Source organism: Physeter macrocephalus, chromosome 13, assembly GCF_002837175.3.
Source record: "Physeter macrocephalus isolate SW-GA chromosome 13, ASM283717v5, whole genome shotgun sequence".
Classification (NCBI taxonomy): Eukaryota; Metazoa; Chordata; class Mammalia; order Artiodactyla; family Physeteridae; genus Physeter; species Physeter macrocephalus.
The window spans coordinates 33,810,274-33,837,642 of NC_041226.1; the positions used below are offsets into that span (position 1 = coordinate 33,810,274).

General features: G+C 35.4%; 1 protein-coding gene across 1 annotated transcript in view; it reads right to left on the minus strand.

Annotated features, from left to right (window-relative positions):
* Window positions 1-27,369, minus strand: part of DIAPH3 (diaphanous related formin 3) — a 565,759-nt gene that overhangs the window by 232,315 nt on the left and 306,075 nt on the right. Inside the window, exons 21-22 of the mRNA XM_055089317.1 lie at window positions 19,262-19,501; window positions 4,088-4,217 (exon numbers count right to left, since the gene is read on the minus strand). Coding sequence (XP_054945292.1) covers window positions 4,088-4,217; window positions 19,262-19,501 — 370 coding nt within the window. The remainder of the gene's footprint in view (window positions 1-4,087; window positions 4,218-19,261; window positions 19,502-27,369) is intronic.

Sequence of the window (27,369 nt, forward strand, 5' to 3'; positions counted from 1 at the left end):
GACCCACATCCTAGAGTAATGGAAATAAAAACAAAAATAAACAAATGGGACCTAATGAAACTTCAAAGCTTTTGCACAGCAAAGGAAACCACAAACAATACTAAAAGACAATGCTCAGACTGGGGGAAAATATTTGCAAATGAATCAACGGACAAAGGATAAATCTCCAAAATATATAAACAGCTCATGCAGCTCAATATTAAAAAAAACAAACAACCCAATCCAAAAATGGGCAGAAGACCTAAATAGACATTTCTCTAAAGACATACAGATGGCAAAGAAGCACATGAAAAGCTGCTCAACATCACTAATTATTAGAGAAATGCAAATCAAAACTACAATGAGCTATCACCTCACACCAGTTGGAATGGGCATACTCAGAATAATCTAGAAAAACAAATGCTGGAGAGGGTGTGGAGAAAAGTGAACCCTCTTGCACTATTGGTGGGAATGTAAATTGATACAGCCACTATGGAGAACATTATGGAGGTTCCTTAAAAAACTAAAGATAGAATTACCAGCAATCCCACTACTGGGCATATACCCAGAGAAAACCACAATTCAAAAAGACACATGCTCCCCAGTGTTCACTGCAGCACTATTTACAATAGCGAGGTCATGGCTAAATGCCCATTCAACCTAAATGCCCATCGACAGACGAACGGATAGAGAAGATGTGGTACGTATACACAATGGAATATTACTCAGCCATAAAAAGGAACGAAATTGTGTCATTTGTTGAGACATGGATGGATCTAGAGACTGTCATACACAGTGAAGTAAGTCAGAGAGAGAAAAACAATTATCGTACATTAACGCATATATGTGGAACCCAGAAAAATGGTACAGATGAAGCGGCTTGCAGGGCAGAAATTGAGACACAGGCATAGAGAACAAACGTATGGACATCAAGGGGGAAAGCAGCGGGAGTTGCGGGGTGTGTGATGAATTGTGCGATTGGGATTGACATGTATACACTGATGTGTATAAAACTGATGACTAATAACACCCTGCTGTATAAAAAAATAAATAAAATAAAATTCAAAAAAATAAAAAATAAACGGTATGAAATGATAAAAGTGATTTTTTTTTTAATTTAAGAAGAAAAATTCACTGTAATACTGGAAAAAAGTATCCTTCTTTAAGTTGACAAATGACCATTGGCCTATATAAAAAGAATACAAATACTCTCCCAGACCAAATGAGATGTCTTCCAAAATGTATATCTATACATTTGTATATATTCACACAAATGTGTATTCATAAATACATTTTTTTTTGAGGCAAGTAAATTTTTTTTTCCCACAGAACTGATGGGATATATAACTTGGATGTTTCAGATGTTCAAAAAATGCATAAGTCATATTCAAACCAAATATAAATAATAGGCCTGTCCTTTCTCTGACCCTTTCTGTAACCAGATCTAAGCCCACAGCAGGGGCTAAGAAGGAGCTTAGAAACTGAGGTATTAGGAAGGAGTGACTGGAATGTATGACAGTTTGGTTCCTACTGGGGCAAAGGAAGCAGGCTCTACCTGCAAGGTAGGCAGATGGAGATTCAGAATCAGGCCAAGGGGGACACTGACTACAGGTGCTTGGCTCAGATGCATAATCATCCCAGGTGCTTATGAATGACTCATCCAAAGTGGACACAGTGAAGGGGCTTAGAAGCAGAGGGTGGGGCTGGCAGGTATTCAGAAGGTTTAAACTGCAAAACTTCCAAGGCAAGAACATGGTATATCTCTTCATCTGTTTGTATCATCTTTAATTTCTTTCATCAGTGTCTCATAGTTTTCTGCATACAGGTCTTTTGTCTCCTTAGGTAGGTTTATTCCTAGGTATTTTATTCTTTTTGTTGCAATGGTAAATGGGAGTGTTTCCTTAATTTCTCTTTCAGATTTTTCATGATTAGTGTGTAGGAATGCACGAGATTTCTGTGCATTAATTTTGTATCCTGCAACTTTACCGAATTCATTGATTAGCTCTAGGAGTTTTCTGGTAGCATCTTTAGTTTTCTCTATGTATAGTATCATGTCTTCTGCAAACAGTGACAGTGTTTGGAGAGATATACCATGCTCTTGGATTGGAAGAATCAACATTGTGAAAATGTCTATACTACCCAAAGCAATCTCTAGATTCAGTGCAATTCCTATCAAACTACCAATGGCATTTTTCACAGAACTAGAACAAAAAATTGCACAATTTGTATGGAAACACAAAACGCCCCAAAAAGCCAAAGCAATCTTGAGAAAGAAAAACGGAGCTGGAGGAATAAGGCTCCCGGACTTCAGACTATACTATAAGCTACAGTAATCAAGACAGTATGGTACAGGCAGAAAAACAGAAATATAGATGAATGGAACAGGATAGAAAGCCCAGACATAAACCCACACACATATGGTCACCTTATCTTTGATAAAGGAGGCAAGAATATACAATGGAGAAAAGACAGCCTCTTCAATAAGTGGGGCTGGGAAAACTGGACAGCTACATGTAAATGAATAAAATTAGAACACTTCCTAACACCACACACAAAAATAAACTCAAAATGGATTAAAGACCTAAATGTAAGACCAGACACTATCAAACTCTTAGAGGTAAACATAGGCAGAACACTCTATGACATAAATCACAGCAAGATCCTTTTTGACCCCCCTTCTAGAGAAATGGAAATAAAAACAAACAAATGGGACCTAATGAAACTTAAAAACTTTTGCACAGCAAAGAACATTATAAACAAGATGAAAAGACAACCCTCAGAATGGGAGAAAATATTTGCAAACGAATCAGTTGACAAAGGATTAATCTCCAAAATATACAAGCAGCTTATGCAGTTCAATATCCAAAAAACAAACAACCCAATCCAAAAATGGGCAGAAGACCTAAATAGACATTTCTCTGAAGAATATATACAGATTGCCAACAAACACATGAAAGGATGCTCAACATCGCCAATCATAAGAGAAATGCAAATCAAAACTACAACGAGGTATCACCTCACACTGGTCAGAATGGCCATCATCAGAAAATCTACAAACAATAAATGCTGGAGAGGGTGTGGAGAAAAGGGAACCCTCTTGCACTGTTCGTGGGAATGTAAATTGATACAGCCACTATGGAGAACAGTATGGAGGTTCCTTCAAAAATTAAAAATAGAACTACCGTATGACCCAGGAACCCCACTACTGGGCATATACCCTGAGAAAACCATAATTCAAAAGGAGTCGTGTACCACAATGTTCATTGAAGCACTATTTACAATAGCCAGACCATGGAAGCAACCTAAGCGTCCATCAACAGGTGAATGGATAAAGAAGATGTGGCATATATATACAATGGAATATTACTCAGCCATAAAAAGAAACAAAATTGAGTTATTTGTAGTGAGGTGGATGGACCTAGAGTCTGTCATACAGAGTGAAGTAAGTCAGAAAGAGAGAAACAAATACCGTATGCTAACACATATATATGGAATCTAAAAAAAAAAAAATGGTTATGAAGAACCTAGGGGCAGGACAGGAATAAAAACCCAGAGGTAGAGAATGGACTTGAGGACATGGGGAGGGGGAATGGTAAGCTGGGGCAAAATGAGAGAGTGGCATGGACATATATACACTACCAAATATAAAATAGATAGCTAGTGGGAAGCAGCCACATAGCACAGGGAGATCAGCTCGGTGCTTTGTGTCCACCTAAAGGGGTGGAATAGGGAGGGTGGGAGGGAGACGCAAGAGGGAGGAGATATGGAGCTATATGTGTAGATATAGCTGATTCACTTTGTTATACAGCAGCAACTAACACGACATTGTAAAGCAATTATAGTCCAGTAAAGATGTTAAAATAAAAAAAACTGCAGAACTACGTGTTTTTGTATATAGGGCCTCATAATCCAGTCAAAAAATTAAACTCATAGCTCCAATAATGACAATTGATAAAGTAAATGTCCTACAACTTTCTCTCTATTTTTAAAATGACATTCAGTATGAAAACACAGCGACGAAGTGACAAGTATGTTCAAATAAAAGGCTTTATTTTCTGTACCAACTGAAGACCCAGAGCACGAAAATCTTTGCTGTAAAAGCACCAACCTTTACTAGCTTTGTCCAAATGTTCCAAATCATCCACAAAATTGAGGATATCAGGGTAGTTTTCTTCACATATTTGCACAAGAAAATGAAGTAGTGTTGTTTTCTGATCTGCTGATTTTGTGTCCTTTAGCTAAATAGAATGAGAGGGAGAAAAAATACAGAAAGTCAAAAATATTTTGATAGTCTCTCTACTTAAATAATGTTATACTGTTTTTTTACAGATAAGAAATAAATGAGCTGTAAAATTAGTTAATGCTATTTTTGAAAAGCCACTATTTAAACACTTGAAAAGCTCCTCTTCATATACTGTTGTTTGGTCTAAGTCATTAATATTTACTGTAAAGAAGGAATAAGCTTAATTCAATCTAGTATGCAATGTTTCATGGGGAAAAAAATATATGGTGAAATGCCCAGGAAAACAGGACAACCTAGGAACGTATGTAATATCAGCACTTAAAACAATCCCACATGCTTGCTCATTTTTTCATTTGGCACGGATTTATAGAATGCCTACTAGGTACGGCAGGAGTCGGAGATGCAACAACCAATAAGTCACTCCTCAAGAAGCCATTTAGTGGTGGGGGGGACCCAGAAAATATGCATTTCCCCTGTGTGACAATAAGTATAGTAAAAATAATCATACAGTATGCCTAGGAGGACAGGGCACCTGAACTGAACACCAGCAGGCAGGAAGTTGTATGGGTTAGGGAAGCCAAGGAAAAAACTCAAAGGCATAGTATCAGAGGCAGATGGAGCAGCATTTGAGATGAGGTAATGCCTTAGGCATGAGATAATGGGACAGGGTGGGCATGGAAACCCACATGATGCCATCTATTGAAACTGGACAGAAAGAATGAGAAAAAGATTTGGGTGGGGTGGAGAAAAAAGAATTGTTTCAGTTTGGGACAAGTGAACTTGAAGTTTTTGAATAACATCTAAGTGGAGACGTTGGGAAAGGATATAGATATATATAGGTGTAGAACAGTGTTCTCAACCTTTTTTTCATTATTGCTGGCTAAGTTTTTTTAGGCATATTTTTCTGAATCATTTGCACCTATGAAATTTTAAAATGATACATATACTGTATATCTGTTTATGTACTGCATGTACATCTGTGCTTTACACATAAAAACAATAAGATAGGAAAGATATTTTTGCTCCCCGAGAACCAATTTTCCATCCCTTACGGGTGATAAACTATAGAGAATACATAGTGAGAACTTAGAGGAGTGAACTATTCTAGGAGTACCGGTTTGTGAGCTCTTAGCCTCCAAAGCTAAAAAGTTGACCAAATAAACACAAATAAGTACACAGAATAAAAGAAGGGAGAACAGAGGCTTGAAGAGAAGACCAGGATGGACCAATCCTAATCTGAAAAGGCCGAGGAATGAATCAGAAGGGAGAAAGGGCTAGGCTACAACCTAGGTACAAATAGAGGTCAGCTTAGGTTTTGTGAGTGATGGGGGTAGGGTGTGTTGGGTGTGAACACAGGGCAAATACATAATCTGATAGTGTTCCCTACAAATGAGTAATCATCCAGATCAGATACACATATAAGGGGAGAAAAAAATCACTCTTTTCGCACCAGGATTTAATTTAGAGTTGGAAATTCTTGGTATACTTAACTGTGCACAACCCTATTGCTTCCTTTCCAACAATTTCCTACCTTAAAATAAGTGTATACACACACATACACATATATATCCATATGTATATTTTTCAAATTCTATGTCACTAAATATTATATCACTATCAGAAAAATATCAAATGAAAGTTACTATCCGATCGTGGCAGAAGGAGATATTCTGTGTCATCACAAATATTAACACACATGACTTATTAATGCACAAACTATCTTGTCCCTGGAAACACAGAGCTACCCTACTATAGACAGCCAGGCTTTCACATGATTACTCTTATTACAGGTTCAAATGCTACATTGGCCTATTCACCATGCAAACCATTCAGCAGCAATGGTTCCTGGCACTTTAAAAACTGACTGATATGAACAGAGTCCATTATTTGATGCCTCTTAAAAGGAACATAAATCACATCATTCATCTGAGTGTTGTGAAAAATTATTCCTCAAAAACTGACTCTGATCACTAGCTAGACTGATTGCCACTAACGTGTGAGCGACCTGCTAAAACATAACACTAAAACTGGCCTTTAACTAGCTACGTCTCCTTGGGCAAGTTACTGGACCTCAGATTCACATAAATAACGTGAGAATATGGAACTGGACAGGAAAAGGAAACTCTAAATTCACTTTCCACTCCCAAAATATTAAATATACTTTACAGTGGACTTGTGTTAGTAGACATTGCAAAATCTATTTTAAAAAAAATAGTAGAATAAAAATGAAGAAACCTAGTTATAATCTCAGTTCAGAAGTTATTTTTGCACGCTTGGGTCAGTTAAAATCTTTCGGTTTCAGCTTTCACATAAACTGAGAACGTTAATCCGATTTATAAAAGTTACCTTTCAACCCTACAATTTCATTCATACTATCATCTTTAATGGATAAGGCTAGGGTAAAAGTAGCAAACTTTCACAAATATAATAGTTTTCCCTGGTACAACCAAGAGTCATTAAATTTTATTAAATTAAAATCAAAAGACAGTATAAAAACTGTCCTTTGATTTTAATTTTGCTATTTTTTTTAAAGCACTCTAATGGTTAACTCTTCTGTTCCTCCACCTCCCTCTTTATAGCAATGACTGGAGAATACTGTTCCTTCAGTGGACTCCCAGTTCCTGACTGTCACCAGTTTACACCTTTCTTATCATGCTCTGTTCATGTGAAACTAGACACATGTCCTGTGTGGAATGTTGATTAAGACAAGCACCTGGAAAGAGCTTTCCAGGGCTATTTGTGATATAGCTAAATGGCCAGCAATTGCTAGGATTAATATATCAAGAAATCTCTATGATCCAACAGTAAGCAACTGGATCAATCTTGATCTTTAATCATGAGCAATAAGAATTCAGAATTAGAATTCTGGAACATACTATAGGTTATAGCATCTACCAATTTAATAAATGTTAAGGATGCAGGTCAAACACAGATTCAAATATTTAGAGACAATCATAAAGCTAAACACTAACTTATGGGGGAGGTTGCTATCCTGGCTGTACTATTGAAAACATCAACTGGTTAGCAACTCACATACTGGTCACAGTCTAATATTTAAAATATACTCACTGAATAATAAATAGAAGTAGAAGTCTCCCATCCCTCCAGAATCTATATTTATCAACCAGGAGACTTAAAAAAAAAAACACTCAAATTCCCAAATAAATAAATCTGAAAATATACCTAATAAAAGATAAGAAGTTAAGAAACACAGAGAGTGACCATTTGTTGACAATGCATGGTTACTTACAAACTACTAGTTGCTCTAAATTCCAGGACAGAGATTCTTTAATCAGTTCCTAACGTCCTCAGGAAAATGCACAGTGCTGGGAAGGTATTCTTCCTGCCTCAATTACTCTATTCCCTTCCTTCCTTCCTTCCCCCAAATCACTTAAAAAAAAAAAAACCCCAAACAAAAACCAACCAACAAACAAAAAAGCCCTCCCAGAAAGCACATAAAAATATAAAAGCACAGCAAAATATATTTATCACAATCTTCATTTACTTGCTCAATATTTTTTCACCTTTTGATAAACATTAACAACAACAAAAAGGGCACACTCTATTTCTACTAATTATTCATATCATACATAATCAGCGATTGAGCTAGAACAAGGAAAGCTTGAGAGATGGTGCTAATTTTGTTGAAGAGAAAAAACAACTTGAGCATACTCTGTAGTGCTAACTCTTGGAAAGAAAATGAAGCTAAAATATCTGGTTTAAAAATTTATTCTTAAGTTTAAAAAATATGCTTTTTAAAAATTTTCACTGACATTGCTTGACAGGATTCCTTTGGTATCACTGTCAAGAGATTTATCTTACTGATGAGTAATCGTCACTGTTAAGGAGAATTTCTTGTTTATATATTGTTTCTTTAAGAAACATTTAATGTGGTATAGATGTCAAATAAACAAAAAGATGGATGGAGTTTCTTCAACCACTCTGTTCATTCCAGACAAAACAATGTTAAAAGCAGATCCTGTAATAAATCATGGCCTAGTTGTCAGTCTGGATAGAACTCCTTTGTAGCTACAATGCAAGGTTTGGGAATATTTTTAAGCTACTCCCCATGAATTTGGATGACATTTAAAGAAAATTCCATTGTTTTAGTCACAAGAAAGAAAATTCCTAAAATAAAAACTAAGTATCATCTTGGTGATTTTCAGAATCCAAAGAACTACAACCCCTTACACTCTGAATAATAAAACTTTATCTTAAGAATATTGTCAAATTTGTAGCTGTTCCACATTATCATGTTCCTATACTTCAATTACATTATCCAGACAGCACTGACTCTTTGGATGTTGTAGACATTGCTGAACACCAGAAAAATGACAAAATTATGAGGGTCTGTAATGGCTCCATGAACATTCTAGAAGACCCTACCTTGTAAACAGTATGAATGCTGAGGACAACAGCAGCCACTCTTATTTGTGTGGCGCTTACTAGGAGACAGGGGTTGGCCAAATAATACAATACCTGTTAAGTGCTTGAAACACACACCATCCCTATGAGGAAGGAACTGGTATTACACTCACTATTAAGAGGGCAAAAGAGATGTGAAACATCATGTAGTATACCCCAGATCACATAGCTACTATCCAGTAGAGCCAAGATTTATTTGAACCCACTTCTGTGTGAATCCAAAGCTCTTAACCACTATAAAATGCAGTTCCTCTACAAAATCTTTATTTAATATAGATTATTATGCATGAAAAGAAACAAAATTCTCAAAAACACAGTGGAAAAAAATAGTAGTAAGACAGTAAAATAGTGTTCATTAATGCAATTTAAAATACTGAAGCCCTATAACCTGCTAATTCTAGCCTGGAAAGCCTCTATACCCCTACCCTGAGGTCACTTCTAGTTCTAAAAGCACGGCATTCTTTCTATTGTTTTATCTATACAATTAATAAAATGCTACCTGAACCTTACCTCAAATGCAAAGTCTTTCCATATTGCTGATAGATCAGTGCTCACAAAATATGATAAAAATATGGTTGAATGAAACTGTAAAGTTTCATCTTTAACAGACCCAACCAAGTATATTTACTAACATCATATTCCATCTTAAATCATTTGCAGAATAAAGTGCTTTGTATATGTTTGAAACATCTCTAAATGTAAGTTACATGTATCCACTTGAAAATGGATGTGTGAATATGAACTGCCAAAGAATATATCATAATTGCTCAGATATGAAGCTCATAAAGTCAATGCATAGGTTCAAATTCACTAGTGAAACCAGCTACAATTATAGAATGAACTGTTTCCTGATATGTATAAATACACTTTTAAAAAACAATCACTGTGCTGATTAAATTTTTCAAAAATACTGTATCCCTCCAATGAATGGAAATTTAAAATCTTAACATAAATTAAACAATATGCTTTGCATCATCTATGTCACTGCCATAACTATTAATACCTATAATAAAACTTTCATAGTGATTTTAAAGATAGGTAGCGATAAACTAATATTAGGTAAAATAGATATTAGATAAATTTATAGCATTCACATATTAAATAACATATTTATTGCTTAGTTTTCATTTTAAAATGACGAGAGTTGAAACATTAAATAAGGAAGAAAACGCTTTAAATAATGTCAGCTTCTATAATTAAACTGATTTCTACTATATCTCCATAGACACACTATCTCTGAATTATATTTTAAACACATTTCTCTTGGATTTTAGTGAGCACTTCAGCACGAAAAGCATTTTTGCATTTTAGTAAAATTTTATCTTATTGCATTATCATATTGTTCAATGTTCTATTTATTTACACTATTCCCTTATTCCACAAGAGATTTAAAATAGCTCAGTGTTCTTTAGTTAATATAAATGGATCAAATACATTAATTTTAAATTAAATGGTTTTTATTCTTCTTAATTTTTTAAATTAACAGACTTTATATTTTAGAGCAGTTTCAGCTTTAAGACAAATTGAGCAGAAAAGACAGATTCCCATATACTCTCCCCTCCACATACACAAATTCCCCTATCAGTAACATTTTGCATTAAGTTACATTTGTTATATAAATGGATCAAATACATTAATTTTAAATTAAATGGTTTTTATTCTTCTTAATTTTTTAAATTAACAGACTTTATATTTTAGAGCAGTTTCAGCTTTAAGACAAATTGAGCAGAAAAGACAGATTCCCATATACTCTCCCCTCCACATACACAAATTCCCCTATCAGTAACATTTTGCATTAATGTGTTACATTTGTTAAAATTTATGTACCGATATTGATGATATTGATACACTATTATTAACTATTAATTATTAACCTCAGTTTACTTTTGGGTTCACTCTGTGTTCTAAAGTTGTATGGGTTTTGCCAAATGCATAATGTCACGTATCTACCATTACTGAGTCAGGGAATAGTTTCACCATCCTGAAAAATCCCCTGTCCTCCACCTATTCATCTCTTCCTTCTTCCCCCTCCCCCAAAACCTCCAGAAACCACTGATTTTTTTACTATCTCTATAATTTTGTCCTTTCCAGAATGTCATATAGTTGTAATCAGAGTATGGAGGCTTTTCAGATTGGCTTCTTTCACTTAGTATTATGCATTTCTCCATGTCTTTTCTTGGCTTAAGAGATTCTTTCTTTTTATGACTGATTTAATAGTCTATTGCAGGGGTCCCCAACGCTCAGGCCACAGACCAGTATGGGTCCGCGGCCTGTTAGGAACCTGGCCGCACAGCAGGAGGTGACCAGTGGGGAGGCGAGCAAGCGAAGCTTCATCTGCCACCCCGTCGTTCCCCATCGCTGGTCTATTGTATGACTATATGTATGACTATATCAGTGGGTTTTATCCATTCAGCTATTGAAGGACTTCTCGAGTTGCTTCCAAATTTTGGCAACCACGAATAAAACTGCTATAAACATTTGTATGCAGGTTTTTTACTCCTTGGGGTAAACAGGAATGTGATTACTGAATCCTATGTTAAATCTATGTTTAGCTTTGTAACTGCCAGTTTTCTAAAGGTGCTGTACTATCTTGCATTCCTTTCATCAGTGAATGAGTGTTCCTGTTGTACCACATCCTCAGCAGCATTTGGTGCTGTCAGTGATTTGGATTTTAGCCATTCTAATAGATGTGTAATGGTGTCTCATTTTTTAAATTTGCAGTTCCCTCACGACATATGATGTTGAGTACATTTTCATATAGTTATTTGGCATTTGTAAATCTTCAGTAAGATGTCTGTTCAGGCCTTTTTTAAAAAATTGGGTTGTTTTCTTATTGTTGAGTTTTAGAGTTCTTTGTATATTTTGGATACAAGTCTTTTGTCAGATAGGTGTTTTGCAAAGATTTTATCCCACTCTATGGACTGTCTTTTCACTTCACAGAGCAGAAGTTTTTAAATTCAAATAGTGGCTAACTTATAAATGTCCAGTTTTTCCAGCATCATTTCTTTAAAAAACTATTCTTTTCCATTGAATTACCTTTGCTGCTTTGTCCAGGATCAGTTGACTATACCTGTGTGGGTCTATTTCTGGGCTCTCTATTCTGTTCCACTGACTATCTATCTTTTTCCCCCCAATACCACAGTTCTGATTACTGTAATTTTATAGTAAGTCTTGAAGTCAGTCCTTCCCCTTCCTCCTCCTCCTTTTCTTCCTCCTTCTTCAGTGTTGTATTGACTATTCTGAGTCTTTCACATATCCATAAAAAATTTAGAATCAATCTGTTAACACCCACAAAATTACTTGCTGAGATTTTGATTGGAATTTCATTGACTATATGGATCAAGCTGGGAAGAACTGACACCTTAACAATATTGAATATTCCTTTCCATGAACATGGGATATCTATTTCTTTATCAGATCTTTTTTTAATTTATTTCATCAAAGTTTTGTCATCTTCCTCATACAAATATTGTAGAAAATTTTTGGTGCTAAAGTAAATGATATTCCATTTTTAATTTTAAATTCTAATTTTTCATTGGTGATATTAAAAAAGTAGTCAACATTTTAATGCCAATCTCATATCCAGAAACTTTGTTCTAATTGCTTATTAGTTCCAGAAAGTGTTTTTCTTTCTTTCCTTTTTTTTTTTTTTTTTTTTTGGTCAATTTTAGGGGATTTTCTACCTAGGCAATCATTTCACCTATGAGCAAAGACAATTTTATTTATTCCTTCCCAATCTGTATACTTTTATGTCCTTTTCTTGTCTTGTTGCATTAAGCCAGGACCTCCAGTACAATGCTGAATAGAAATGGTGAGAAGGGACATGTTTCCTTGTTCCTGATCTTAGGGGATAAATACTTAGTTTCTTATCATTAAGTATGATGCTCTCTGTAGTTTTTATAGATGTTCTTTATCAACTTAAGGAAATTCCCCTGTATTTCTAGTTTGTTGAAAGTTTTTGTCATGAATGGGTATTGTACTTGATTAGCTGTCTTTTCTACATATATTGATATGATCAAATGGTTTTTCTCCTTTAGAGCCTGTTGATTTGATAAATTACATTAACTGATTTTCAAATGTTAAACCAGCCTTCCATACCTGGAATATATCCCTCTTGGTCATGGTATCTAATTCTTTTTACATATTGTTGGCTTTGATTTATAATATTTTGCTGAGGATTTTTGCATCTATGTTCATAAGAGATATCGGTCTATAAGTTCCCTTTCTTGTAATGTCTTTGTCTGGTTTTGGTGTGCACTCATTTCATCATCAGACTCTTCCCTGCTACCTAAGCACATATGTTCACAAATACTATTGGCTAAGTATTACTATACAGATAATAGTGTTGCATGTTTTGTCTCTGATCCAGACCTTTGATAAAAGAAAGCTTCCTAGAGTATCAGGAATGGGGTATCTTATTTAGTTTTTTATTTTCATTTATAAAATGTGTAAAAACAGGAGACTAGATTGAACCAAAGATGGCTGGTAAGATTCATTACTACTTCCGATGGGTAGTAGCTATCTCTAAGCATGGTGTTAAGGAGGATTCTGAGGCTGTCTGCTTCAGGGAAAGGAAGTTTGACAGATTAGCAATGCTGGTTTTGAGATTCGTGAGACCACAGCACATAAGCAGTGCATTTGCTGTTCATGAGCAAAGCCACTTATCTTTTATAATTTGATTAAAGGAATAATTCTAATTTACAATGTTTAATAGTAACTGAAAAAACAAAGGTAATGTAAATAAATTTACCAAAAACACTACTTAGTAAAGCTAATTAAATAATTCCTGGAAAATGCTATAGACTAAATGTGTTAACGAATGAGTCAAAGAGGGTTAAAGACTCTATAAATAGTTTCACATTGCTTTGGAAGTCAGTATTTTTCAGTGATTTAATTGGCTGGATGAGAAATAAGAATGGCATTTGTTATCTGTAAGTCTTTGGCCAAAAACTGCTTTATTTTTGAAGGGTGCCAAAACTTACTAGGGTGGTTTTCCAATCTGATAAAGAATAAAAAGCCCTCTAAAATCCTTATGAAACACTAAATGCAGATGGAACAATGGATTTGTTTGGGAGAGGTCTTTCTTAAAAATAACTTAATGGAGTAAAGGAAAAGGTGATATACAAGAATCAAAATTTCACAAAGATTCACAGTGGCAACCCACGTGACTGTGACAGGCTTATGAAATAGAAACTGTCTGTGACAGGCGGAGGGACTTGCCTTCTGCTTTTCATAATCACTGAAACTCTACCTTCCAAGGTCAAGTCCTGCAAAATAACTCAGAACACTGACCATCAACTTATTTCAGTTCCACCATGTGTCTGAGATTCATACTCCTTTCACTCCCTTTCTTCCCTTTCAGAATAATGTCCAGTGTGGCATGAAAGAAAAGCAGCAGTTTTGGAAATATTTTCACCTCTCATCCTTAAGTGAGGAAGTAGAGTTGCTTCATTTGTGATTTTGTTCTTGTGTTGGTTAGGTTTTGCTTTTGTGTGTTTGTTGGTTGGTTGGTTCCAGGCCACCAACTGGGGGTTTTTCATTCTGGGATAAGTAAGCAGGGCAGAAGACAGACAAAGTGATTTTCAGTTCAGTCTGTGCATTAAAATCACCTGGGGGAGCTTTTTAAAAATGCCACTAATCAGGATCCACATGCATACATGCTGAAGTAATTGATCTGACGTGAGGCTGATGCATCAGTATTTTTTAAAGGGCACTGTGGGTTGAGAATCGATGTCCCACAAGGAGAGCTGTTCACAACTTTAAGAAATCACTCACTAGAGTTGGTAACAGCATTAAAGAATGAGGAAACTAAACATTTTTTCTAAAACATCTTCCCCATCACAGCTTTGGTGAAGTTATTCTACTTTTGGTTAGCCTGTGCTCGTGAAAGAAATATACAGACCAGATAAGAATTTCATGCACTCGAAAAGATAACTTAGACAAAAATCAATCTGACCTACCAACACTGCCTTTTATCACCTAACTCCCAACACCAACAGCCCCATTACTATGTATCCTTTGATAATTTCACCTTTGAGAGGAACTAATTGCATCTTCTATTGATAACAGAAAATTTCCTACAAAGTAATGATATGGATAAATTTATAGAGGAAATCAATAGTGAATTTTTCTGCAATTCCCCCCCTCAAATAACAGCATACACTGATAGAAATAAGTTATTACAATTGGTAAACTCTTTCAAAATTTATATTTACTATCCCAATACAGGTAGTCACTTTATTTAGTTACATAGAACAAAGAGCTACAATTTACAGCTCCATCATCCAGTTGTATTGATTGAGATGATTTGTTATTCAGGAATCAAACATTTCAGTAGACATTAGTAAACATTATCAAACACACATTATAGTCATTGTGCATGGATTAATAATGTCTGCTTTTTAAATAACAAGTTAAAATCATCTCATATATTTAATATGGTGTTGAACTTTGATGGTTGAGTCAACTCATTTTTTGCTAGAATGCTGATCTACTTGGCTCTACGCACAGATTCACTACAATTACTAATTTCAACACTAATGACATACAAATTTTTCTAGGTGGGCATTTTGGTCAGGCAAGCACCTACTATTTGCTGCTTGTATTTCTAAGGATACGAATTAACCAATAGCAGGTCCTGAAAAAAAGAATATAATACCAAACTGCTTCATATCCAAATTTATCTAAAGTTTAGTAATATCTTTGGGGGATTTTATGAATGACAAGCAGTCTGTCCATTCTTCTATATAGTCTGAGGTTTATCCTTTTAAAAAGCCAAGCCGCCAGAAAGCAAGGTATTGAATACTTACACCATTTTGCTTAAACTAGGGATAGCATTACTGTAACTGAAAAGTACATATGTATCTTACTATGAGGGTTCTCTTGGAGTGTTACCCCATAAGAGGCTCTGAGTACATATTTGTCAGGGGAGGGGAGGGGAAGAGCAGAGAAGGGGAGATGGTTCTAAAAGAAAGAACCTCATGAAACAGAATTTTTCATTTGCTGTTTAAAAGAACACTGCTCAACACTGTACTTTCCTTTTATAATGACACAAATGCAAAATTTCTCATGAAGTTCAGCTTTGGCTAATAAGAGAAACCACAATTTTTAGCTCATGAAAAGTTTCATGACCATGTTTTGCACTTCACTTTTTCCATCAGAAAGCCTCAAACCTATACGTCTACTTTATGTTTACATCTTAATACATTCTAGTCTTTGGTTACTTTATATCTCATATTTTACTTTTATATTTATTTATCATAGACCCTATCGAATCTTTAAGTAAAAGAAAGTAAAATCTTTTCTCTCTGAACTCATTTATTATAGTTAGTCATCTCAATTACAAATGTATACAAAGATATAATATAAACCCTAAAACCAAACTACAATGCATACAGGAATCATGACTCATGTATTTATTTCTAAACAACGCAAAGTTAACAATTTAATATGAATTTTCACACACTGTTCATACTTAAGCTAAATTTATAAAGGGCATTTAAAAGTAAAGATTTTGGATATAGAATAGTAAATGTCATATAGTTACCCAGCATGTTCGAACAGATTAAAATATTACCCTGTCTTTCTACTGTCAAATAAATATGGAATTCCCTGTGGGGGGGCTTATCATCAAACCAAATGCTTTACACTCAGTGTGAAAATCACAATTGTCAACGATCAAGCTGCTACATCTGATGACAAACATGATGAGATATCATCTTGTTCAATATATGCTTTCGACTTGACATGTAGGTTAATAAAAAATATGAAGTTGTAGTATTTATTTTGTTTCTTGTACAACATAAGGCTCCTTATAGGGATGATCAAAATAGCCAGTACCATCGACTGAAAATACAGTCAACTCTATTACCTGGAGACAGATTAACTGGTTTGTAGCATGACTATCGTAAAATAGTAGCAGCATGCATTGTATTTGTAAGAGGTTTTAAATCACTATGCATCAGTGACTGTATATCAACATGAGAGGATTTCTGTTTTCAGCTACATAATAACATTGTCTCTACACAACACTGTATGTACTGCATTGTGTCTACTGCACTGTCATCCATTCAACAGCTATTTGCTCAGTATTTACTATGTACCAAGTACTGTATTAGGGAATTCCACCTCATTAATCAGACCTAATCTCTTGTCTACACTTCTCTTTCAAGGAAGAAATAAGGGAGGGCATGTGGTCAACTTCTTGTGAGTTGGCTGTAGTTCTGAGATGCAAAATCTAAAGAGGAACAGACACTTGGCACTATGAAACAAACTCCAGTAGGTCTGTACGTGTGGAATAAACTTCTCCCTAACCTCGCTCCTCTTCCTGTTTTTCTTCCTTTGCTTCCCTTCTCAGAGAAAGCCTGAACCCGGCAGTCTTACTTGCCTCCTTATCCTTCAGCCTCCAAGTTCATAATCACCATGCCCTGACAATAACTAGATGTTCCTTAAATGTGTACACTTCCCTCCATCCCCTTTCCCCTTCTACGCCTTTACCACTACCTTAGCTCAGACCTCCAACATCTCAAAGCACAGTGACAGTTTCATCGTGGACACTCAAATATTTGGTAAAACATTTGAATAAGGCAGCTTCAGTCAGATGCCTTCTAATACACTGAGGGAAGCTAGGAGAAGGACACACCAAAATCAGCCTGAACTCATTTCTCTTTTGAGCAACTACTTCAAACATGTCAGTAGCAAGGAGTTATCTTTGACCCCTCCCTTTTTCCTTCACCATTCCCATCTATCTTCTCAGCTCCATTTCCTCTGGCATCCTCCCAGGTCACATGACACAGGTCAGCCAATCACCGAGTCTCTCCCCACTATACCCCCCCACCCCCAACCCAGCGCTGTCCAATAGAACTTCCAGCAATGATGGAAATGTGCCATATTTGCTGCCAGCATGTATGGACACTGACTCACTTGAAACATGGTAAGTGTGAGGAATTAAATTTTTAATTTTATTTAAATAGTAATTGATTTACAATTAAATTTAAATATGTATGGCTAATGGTGACAGTACTGGGAAGTGCAGCTTACCTTTCTTCCATACTGCTGTTAGAATTATCTTCCTGGAAGACAGATGATAATATCACTTGACTTACAGAAGTAACATGTCTCCATAAAACCTTCAATATAAGGTGTGACATTTGAAGCTCTTCACCATCTAGACCCATTTACTATCACATTTCCATTTTCTCCACTCCTCTCCCATCCAGGCTCCAACTGTGCCATGATATAACCCTTAATGTGAACTGTTGACACTTGCTTAGAATGCCCTTTCCTCTCAGGGAACATCCACTCATCCTTCCAGATCCAGCTCAAATTCCTGATCCTCTCTGAGTGTGAAACTGCCCTTCCTTAGCCAAGCTAGCCACTCTCTCTTAACTCTGCTGCCATAACTTTAGTATAGAGCTCCATTAAAATATCTAAGCATAATTAATGGCTTACATGTGAAAAATATGAGTCCCATTATCCCAGGTAAATATTAATCACATACATTAAATGAGATGATCAGGTCAAGCATTTGGCACAGGGGTAAGTAAGCACTCTATAAATGTGCAGTCTTTAATACATGTATTATGAACCACATAATAATACTTGCTAGGAATCTTAACTGAACACAGCAGGCTAAGAAAACAAGGAGAGGAAAATAAAAAGATGCAGATGGAAGAGGGGAAAAGCTCACAAGTCACCGATACCAACAGAAAGCATAAGCCAGGGAAACTGTGTAAGAAAAGCCATGAAAGCATGAAGAGATCAACTATTCCGTAAACCCATAGCTAAAGCGGAACTTGTTTCTCACCTCCCAATCTAACTGGTAGTCGCAATAATCAAATTCCTTAATCAGGGAGCATAGATGTTATGAGGTCAAGAACAAGAGAAAGCTTTTCTTGTGATATGTAACTGAGAAGAATTTGTTGTAAGCTCATCAATAAAGCACTATTACTATGGCCCACTTCTTAAGACAGAGCTCTGTTATATACAACAGTGAATACATTTGCTGTAAGAAAATTTAAACTATGGAAGAACCTGGAAGAAAATAAATATCTAAACTTACTCAATTTTCATCTCCTCTAAAATTATATTTAGATAGAAGCATTTCAAAATAATTAAAGACATCCGAGTTATGTCTATTCCTAATATAATGATTTTCCTTTATATAAAGCAGTCTCACTTTTCTCTCCCTTTAGTCAGCTTTCAAAAAAGAAAAATGCAAAGAAATATTTAAATAGTTAACGGTAAAGATTTTAGTGGCAATTCCAAGCAATGCTCAATATATATACTGTGATATGCAGGTATTTATATTGAATGAATATTAGGTTTAAATAATATTTTGATGTTCCATTTCATCAGTTTGAGAAAGCACAGGTTTACAACATAATTTTGCTGTTAAACGAAATTCTTCAGTTGAATTTGCAGATCAGAGAAAATTAACATTTGGATTTAGTTCAGAGGCTGAGTTGAGCTCAGTTCACTCTGGGTTTGGGTTGACGGTTCAGTTTAAGTTCTTGACAATGAGCACATCAAAATAAAAAATAAGTAATGTAATCAGGGCTGACATTTAAGAATAAGTGTTCAGGCAAATTATATGTTCTGAAAAAACAAACTCACTTTACAGAGAGAGCTAAGGTTAAATCCGAAGGTTTGAGCATTCCGGGAGCCAGCATTCATGTAGTTTCCCATTAGCAACACAAGTTCCAGCAACTTGCTAAAGCTCCTGCTCTTCTTTATCTCTTCGCAGGCAGTACTGACAGCCATGATGTCAGGTTTGATGTTGTTCACCTGCTCTTCAAACTGAAGCTTAAAGAGAATCGCACTGAGCCGTGGCCGTAGTCTCTTCACATTGCTCATCTGATTGAAAAGAAAATAGCAGATTTCCTTTAAAATGCATGGTATACTTTAGTACTGTGCGGCTGCAAGTAATCTGGGATGATTTATTGGTATGACAGTACGGAAAAAGCAATATGTCCCCTAAAACTCATAGCAGGAAGAGAGAAAAGCCCTGCGTGTTTTTGTGAGGAATCCTGAGTCATCACTCAAAGAAAACATTAAAAATTTAGATGCTCGATGAAAAGAGAGCTTTACTTAAATGACAAAGTTTAAGAAATAAAGTACATATATCTTTTGTAAAAAAAACTGAATTTTTAAAAGGAAACAGGATACAGAGGCAACAAATTACAAAGCATTCATAGCACTGCTTTAATTTTTGTTCAATACTGAAATATGCTGGGTCATGTTTAAAACATATTCAGAATGGTCTAAAGAGGGTTTGTTTCTTCAAATAGCAATTGCTGTCCACAGGAGCCCTGCTGACTAACAGTATGTGTTAGATTGAAGGAGAGTAAATAGGTCCCAATTTGTGCTAAATTGACTTTCTTCAGAAACACAGGACAGCAGAATGACTCCTGACACATGCTAAATTAGCAGAGTCAGAGTTAGAAAACATGGGCAGAGCAGGAGACAGAAGCGGTGCAAAGCCACAGGTCTGCCACGTGCCAGGTTAAGCCCCATTTGGGACTCTGCGTTTCCTTACTGGGTATATAGGGGGTTGAAAATGTTGAAAGAACAAAAGGGCTAGAGGGTCAGCAAGTTCTTGCCTTAAATTTACCCCCGAACCATGTGCTAGCAACACACATGAGGGGGAAGAGCCTGAAGGCTGGAGACATACCACATTAAGTTACATGTGAATTCCTTGACCAAACATGTTAGGAATTTGAGACTTAAAACAGATTGGTGGGGCAGCAGTGGTAAAACAGGTGAACTTCAACAACGATTATAAACATCAAAAGCACTCTGAGGCAAGGTCAGGAAAAAAAACAGTGACAGAACATGATAGGATCAAAATAGAGAATAGTTCTGTTCATCACTGACCCTCAAGGAAAAGCTAAAAAACAATGCCACATGAAGCTTATAGGATTTCTGTTAAAAACTATCTGCTAATAATATAACGATTGTTATTTAAAATAAAATGTACCATACAAAAGCCTGAACTTATTAGATTCCAATAGGATACTACAGGCACTGCCTTAATGACTTAACAACATAACCCAGTTTACTCATCTAACAAAATCAGAGCAATAAAGAGCTCTCAGTAGATATCTCTGAGAGAATATCTTCAGAGGAACCAAGTTCTTATAGTCACTAAATAGTTTCTCAGCAAATAATATATCTAATTTACATATAGCATTCTCCCCAGCAACCTGACGTGTTAAATGCTTATGTGTATGCAACCAAGACTCTAAAAGCTCAACTAATATAATTAGTAAGAAGTCTCCTCTACAAAGTATTCTAAGGAATGTCTTAAAATTCCTTGAATTCAAGAAACGTCTTCAAAATCCCATCTAGAGAAAATAAAATTTTTTCTCCTAGAAGAGTAAAGAAACTGTAAGCTCAAAAATGACATTTTTTTAAAGTACAAAGAAACATTACTAATAATGGTTTTATAAAATAAATTTTAGTAATATAAAAATTTATGAAAGACAAAGTGAGACCTTATTAGAATACCAGTTCTTAGTGGGCATGAATCATTGTTTGGACTTGACAAAGCCAAGTCAGGAAGGGTAACCTAAACACATCTTTGAACACCTTTTTAAATTAGATGTCCTTTTCATATTGTTCTTTCTTCCAAATTTTGAGAAGTGAGCATTTTGGCTGATAAAAAACAAATGCATTTTAGTGAACAAAATTACTGCACTGGAAAGGAATTTGAGAGATCACTAGAACTAGATCCTGTCCAGGGTCTACCATTTAGCCTATGCTAATCCCCTACGCCAAATGGCTGCCCCTTTTATTTTAAAAATAACAACAACAACAAAATGTCAATGAAGGCTAATGTTCTAAGATCTAAATCTTGTAATCTATGAAGATAATTGCAGAGTTATTTTTCTCACTGGGCAAATCAAACTCTATTTCTTCAGATGGGATCAAAGAAAAGAGGTAAAAAAAGGGAAAAAATATATATATTTTAAATCCTGAAGAATGTTTCTTCACCCCCTCACATATTCTGTCAACACTAGACATTTGCTGGGACTTCCCTGGTGGTCCAGTGGTTAAGAGTCGGCCTTCCAATGCAGGGCACGTGGGTTCGATCCCTGGTCAGGGAACGGGGATGCCAAGTGCCGCAGGGCAACTAAGCCTGTGCACTGTGGAGCCCGCGTGCCACAACTGGGGAGCCCACGCCTCTGGAGCCCATGTGCCACAACTAAGACCCGAGGCAGCCAAATGAATAAATATTTAAAAAAACAAAAACAAAAAAAAACACTGGACATTTGCATTCTGTTTGCTTGCCCAAGAATCTAGAACTATGACTTGTCTGCCAAAGACTAGACTGAATGCATAAATGGAGAGCTATGATGCTCAAATAATATTCTCAATGGTAACAGAAAGTCATAAAAAAAAGATGAAGAAAGGAAGGGTTACTGCAAAAGTTTAACTGTAAGATAGATAGTTAATAATTAGAATGTTAGAAGAGATTAGAATTCATTTTTACAGAGGTATCCTTTACATTTATTATTACAGAGTCCTAGCAATGTAAACACATAGCACCAAAATCTGACAATAATGAGTTATAGTCTGAAGACCAACCTAAAGGCATAAAGAAGAAAATAAAAATATTTTGGTTTTATTACTATATTTTGAAAGCAGGCAGCAGTACTCCGGCAACCACCCCATCACACCACCACAGACGTCATGTGCCTGAATGAAAACACCTTAAGAAGGGTGACTGGATAAAATCAACAAACAATATCCAGAACACTAAGGGTAATTTTTATTTCAAAATTTTGTTTGTTGGCAATATACATGTTCTTGGAGCAGGTACAAAGTAAGATGAAAAGACCTTGAGAAAATCCATGAACCAACAAGCATCAACTGGGTGCCCATTCAGTGCTGCAAAAGGCACAGAAGTGGTGGTTGCTGCCCTTGTATCACTGAATTCTTTCCATCTGTCTTAAAGGGCAAAAAGGAGAAAAAGTCTTCAGGGAGATGTAATCTCCCATAATCTCACTATGGTTATCTTTTTCTCATATAATTTAAATTTTATCCATTATTTCACGGGGGGGGAAAAAACAGAATCCGTCTGACATTTTTATACCAACTACATTTAACACTATATCCTCTTTATTCAGTTTCTTTTATAAATATGAGATTTTCAGGAGCCAACTTATTCAAAACTTGTGGGTTTTCCCCCACTTCTTGCCTACAGCCTCGTGTAGGCGCACCTCAAAAGAAATTTGAGAACATCCTCTATATCTTCATTATTCTTCCCTAAAGTTGTTGTAAGACTAATTAATCATTCAACTTTCCTTCTAATACAAGTAACCTGCTGATTGAAAAGCTACTAGCTTGAGTCTTAATTGATTTACTACTCTAAACCTTTACGTTATACATGTTGTAAATACATAATTATAAGGAATAATGGGACGGCGTTTCTGTAAGGTTAAATGACTCCTTCAAGGGCACAGGGACAGTAGGGCATGAGCCTAGAGCTAACTTGCTGCCGACTAACTGTGCATGCCACTCAGAGAATCACAATGTGGAAATTAATAACCGCAACTTAAAAGCCACCTGATACTCAAACTACCAATACTTCTACTATGTTTTCCTATGAGTAGGAACAGACTTTAATTTCCCCACGGTAGTTATTAGACAAAACGCTATGGAGACAGGTTGACCCTGCTGTGAGCTCTGCCTGCTACTACTTCATATTTCTTTCCTTTCTTCTTGGTATACCTAATTACCCCTGTATGCTTCCAGATCCACTTTTGTTGTCCCGTTACATTGCACTCTCCACTCTTATTTCCATATTTGCTAATTCTTCCACTCCCCGTAAGAGAGGTGTGAGAAGCAAGGAGACTGTGAAAAAACGAGTGCATCCTTGTGAAAGACAAGACTAGAGAAAACGACAAAGGGTTGAGGGAGAAAATTGACATCTGAGAAAGGAAGGTGATCTAACAACAGACTTAAGACACTTAGGAAAAAGTTTTGAACTTGATTTTTCTAATTAAACTACATGAAAAATGTCTTCCCTTTACTGTTAGCTGGCCAATATTTTCATAATCTCCAGAATTCTCAGAAAAAAAAGTTCATTTCACTTTAGGAAAGGCATCAAAAACATAGCTATTCAAGTGCCTTATGCCTGGGTAGTGCTCAGAATATCAAGAGTGTTTTTAAAATAAATGTGCCCTTATGATAATAAAACTCATAGGCTAAAATTATTTTTTTTAAACTACACAACAGCAAAGTACATTTTTTGTACTTTGCTGTGGCAAAGTCGCATTTTTTACATTTTTCCAAAGGAGCAAGGTAAAGCCAAGAATTATACACACACACACAAAAAACTAAAAGGATAAAATGTATATTCCTCTAGGTAGTCAAGAAATAGACAATTAGCTATAGCCATCAGATATGCTTTCTCTTTGTCTACAAATGCTTATCAATTCTAGACCACGAAGGATTTCACAGGAGGTCCAAATGAGTTCCACAGATACTCAGGATCTGAAAATGGTAAAGTTAGAGAGCGAGAGACTTCTTATTTAATTTGGCAGTCTTAGCAAACACTCAACACATAAGTTTCATATCTGATGAATTAAAAAGCTGGCATAAAACCCAGAACCTTTCTGGTGTCTTAAATTCATTCATGTCTGCTTCCAGACAATCCCCACCCTAACATAGGAAACCAATGTTTTGATTGCTATCACTATAACTAAGTTTTGCCTGTTCTTGAAATTTATATAAATGAAACTTTCAGGAAACACTTTTGGTGTCTGGCTTCTTTCACTCAATAAAATGACTTTGAGATTCACACAAATGTTAGTATGATTGAATACTGTGTTCCTTTTTATTAATGAGCAATATTTCATTGCAAGAATACACCAAAATTTGTTTAGCCTCTTTCCTAAACCAAAAAGTTGATGGACTTTTTGGTTTCTTCCCAGTTTGGGGCTGTGTAGTGGGTTGGAATGAATAGGCACTGGAAGGATAAGTCCTAAACCAGGTACCTGTGAAGGTGACCTTATGTAGAAATAGGGTCTTTACAGATGTAATTAAGTTAAAGATCTCCAGGTGAGATCATGCAGGATTCAGGGAGATCCCTAAATCTAACGCCATGTTATTTTACAAGAAAGGAGAGAGAAAGTCACACACAGGAGAAGGCAACGTGAAGACTGTGAAGATGGAGGAAGAGACTGGAGTGATACTAAAAGTCAAGAAATACCAAAGGCTACGAGCAGCTACCAGATGCTAAGGGAGAGGCATGGAACAGATTCTTCCTCAGAGTATCCAGAAGGAGCTAACCCTGCCAACAGCTTGATGTAGGACTTTTGGTCTCCAGAAATATGACAGAATAAATTAGTTGTTTTAAATCACTAACGTTGTGGACATTTGTTATGGCAGCCCAGGGAAACTAATACAGGATATTATGAATATTCTTGTATGAGTCTTTTCATTTCCATTAAATAGTATAGTGTAAATGCATACTTAACCTTATAAGAAATTGTCAAACTTTTTACAAAGTGGCTTATGACACTTTACGCCCCCTTTGCCAATGTTATGCTTTATTCTTGAAGCTTTTATTTTATCTTTGCACATTTAGGTCTATATTCCATCCCTCACTAACTGTTCTGCGTGGTGTGACGGAGTTGAGATTCATTTTAGTCAAAAGAATGTCCAAGTTTCGCAGCATCATTTGGTACAAAGAAGTTCCTTTCTCTACTCACTAGTCTTAAAGTCTTTGTTGAAAAATCAATTGATGGTATCTTTGTGAATCTATTTCTATACTTTTAAGAAAAACATTTATATTTCCTTAAGCCAAAACCTTACTGTCTTGATATCAAATCAGTAGTCTAGGTCCTCCAAGTTTGTTCTTCTTCAAAATTGATTTTGTCCATTCCAGGTCCTTTGCAAGCCATATGAATTTTTGTGATATCTTGTCAGTTACTATTATAAGACCTGCTGGGATTGATTGAGAATGTGTATCGTATGTGTATTAGGAACCTATAGATCATTTGAGGGAAAAATGAGATCTTAACAAATTGAGTCTTCCACTCTAGGAGCATGGTATGTATCACCATTTATTTACAACTTCTTCAAGTTCCCTCAGCAATAATTTGTAGTCTGCAGTGTAGAAAATTTGCACATGTTCAGTGAAATGCATCCTTAAGTATTTTACATTTTTTGATGCTATTGAAAATAGTACTATTTTTAGTTTGCTTTCCGATATATCATTGCTTATAGAGAAAAATACAACTGATTTTGGTACAGTGACTATTTTGTGACCTTCTAACAAAGTTTACTACAGATTCCTTATGTATTTACATAGATAATAAGTTCACTTACATCATTTCCAATGTACAGGCCTTTTATCTCAGTTTCTTTTTTTTTTCCAAGTGTTTGATTATGTCTTTATTATTTTTGTTATCATTGGTGGGATTTGGGTTAGGATGCTAGCAGTGTTATTTTTTTCATTCAATCTATTTTTTCTGTACCCTGCAAATACCTTATCATAAGCATGCATTTTATTTTATTTTTTAAATTTCATTTTATTTTATTACACAAGTTAGAACATATATTATAATGCAGAAAAGTGATAAAAATAGATATCCTTGCCTGGTTTCCAATCATAAATGACAAAGAATTTAATCTTTCCCAACTAAGTATGAGGATAGCTCCATGTCTTCCATAGATGTCCTTTATCAGGTTGAGAAAGTTTCCTTCTATTTCTACTTGCTAAGAGTTTTTATATATCATAAACAAGATACAATTCTGTCAAATGCTTTTTATTTTGAACCTAGATAATTATATGATTTTTCTCCCTATTTCTGATAATATGGTCAACTACATTAATTTTCAAATGTTAAACCAACCTTGCACAGCTTGGCAATGACACACTCTCCTTTTTAGGCATTGCACTATTTGATACAAAAATGTTTTGACAATTTTTGTATATATGTTTACGTATGATATGGGTCTCTAATTTTCTGTAGTAGATTCCCTTCTTTGATTCCTGATGGAAATATGAGAATTTAGTTTTCTTTTTCAGTGCTTTCATTTTCATTAGGTTTAAAATTATTTCTTCTTTGACCCATAAATAATTTAAAACTATGTTAGCCAATTTTCAAACAGTGAGAGATGTTCTATTATTGCTGTTGTCCAATTTAATTCCAATTTACACAGAAAACATACTCTACAAGATTTCAGTCTTTCGAAAATTACTGAGACTTATTTTATGTTCCATATGGTCTACCTTGGTGAATGTTCCATGTGTATTTGAAACGAATGTATATTCTGCAGTTATATGGGCAATGTTCTATAAATACCAATTAGAACAAGCTGGTTGATAGAACTGTGTTGGTTTTCTAATTATTTACTGATTTGTTCCTTGATCTACTTTTTCTAGAATTTACTGAAAGGGGGCATTAAAGTCTCATTATGATTGTGAAGTTATCTATTTCTCCATTTAATTCTACAGGTTTTGCTTCATGAATTTTAATGTTCTTTATTAGGTGCATGCATATTTAAGATGATTGTTTCTTGTAAATTACTCCTTGTATCCTTGTATAATGCCTCTATTGCTTATAATATGATTTGTCTTGAAATATACATTCTCTGAAATATACAAAGCTATGCAACTTTTCTTAGTGTCTAGTATCTGTTTTCCATTTGTCCTTTCTGCTTTTTACCTCTCTTTTATCCCTTCCTGCTTTTGTGTTCATCAAGCAGTT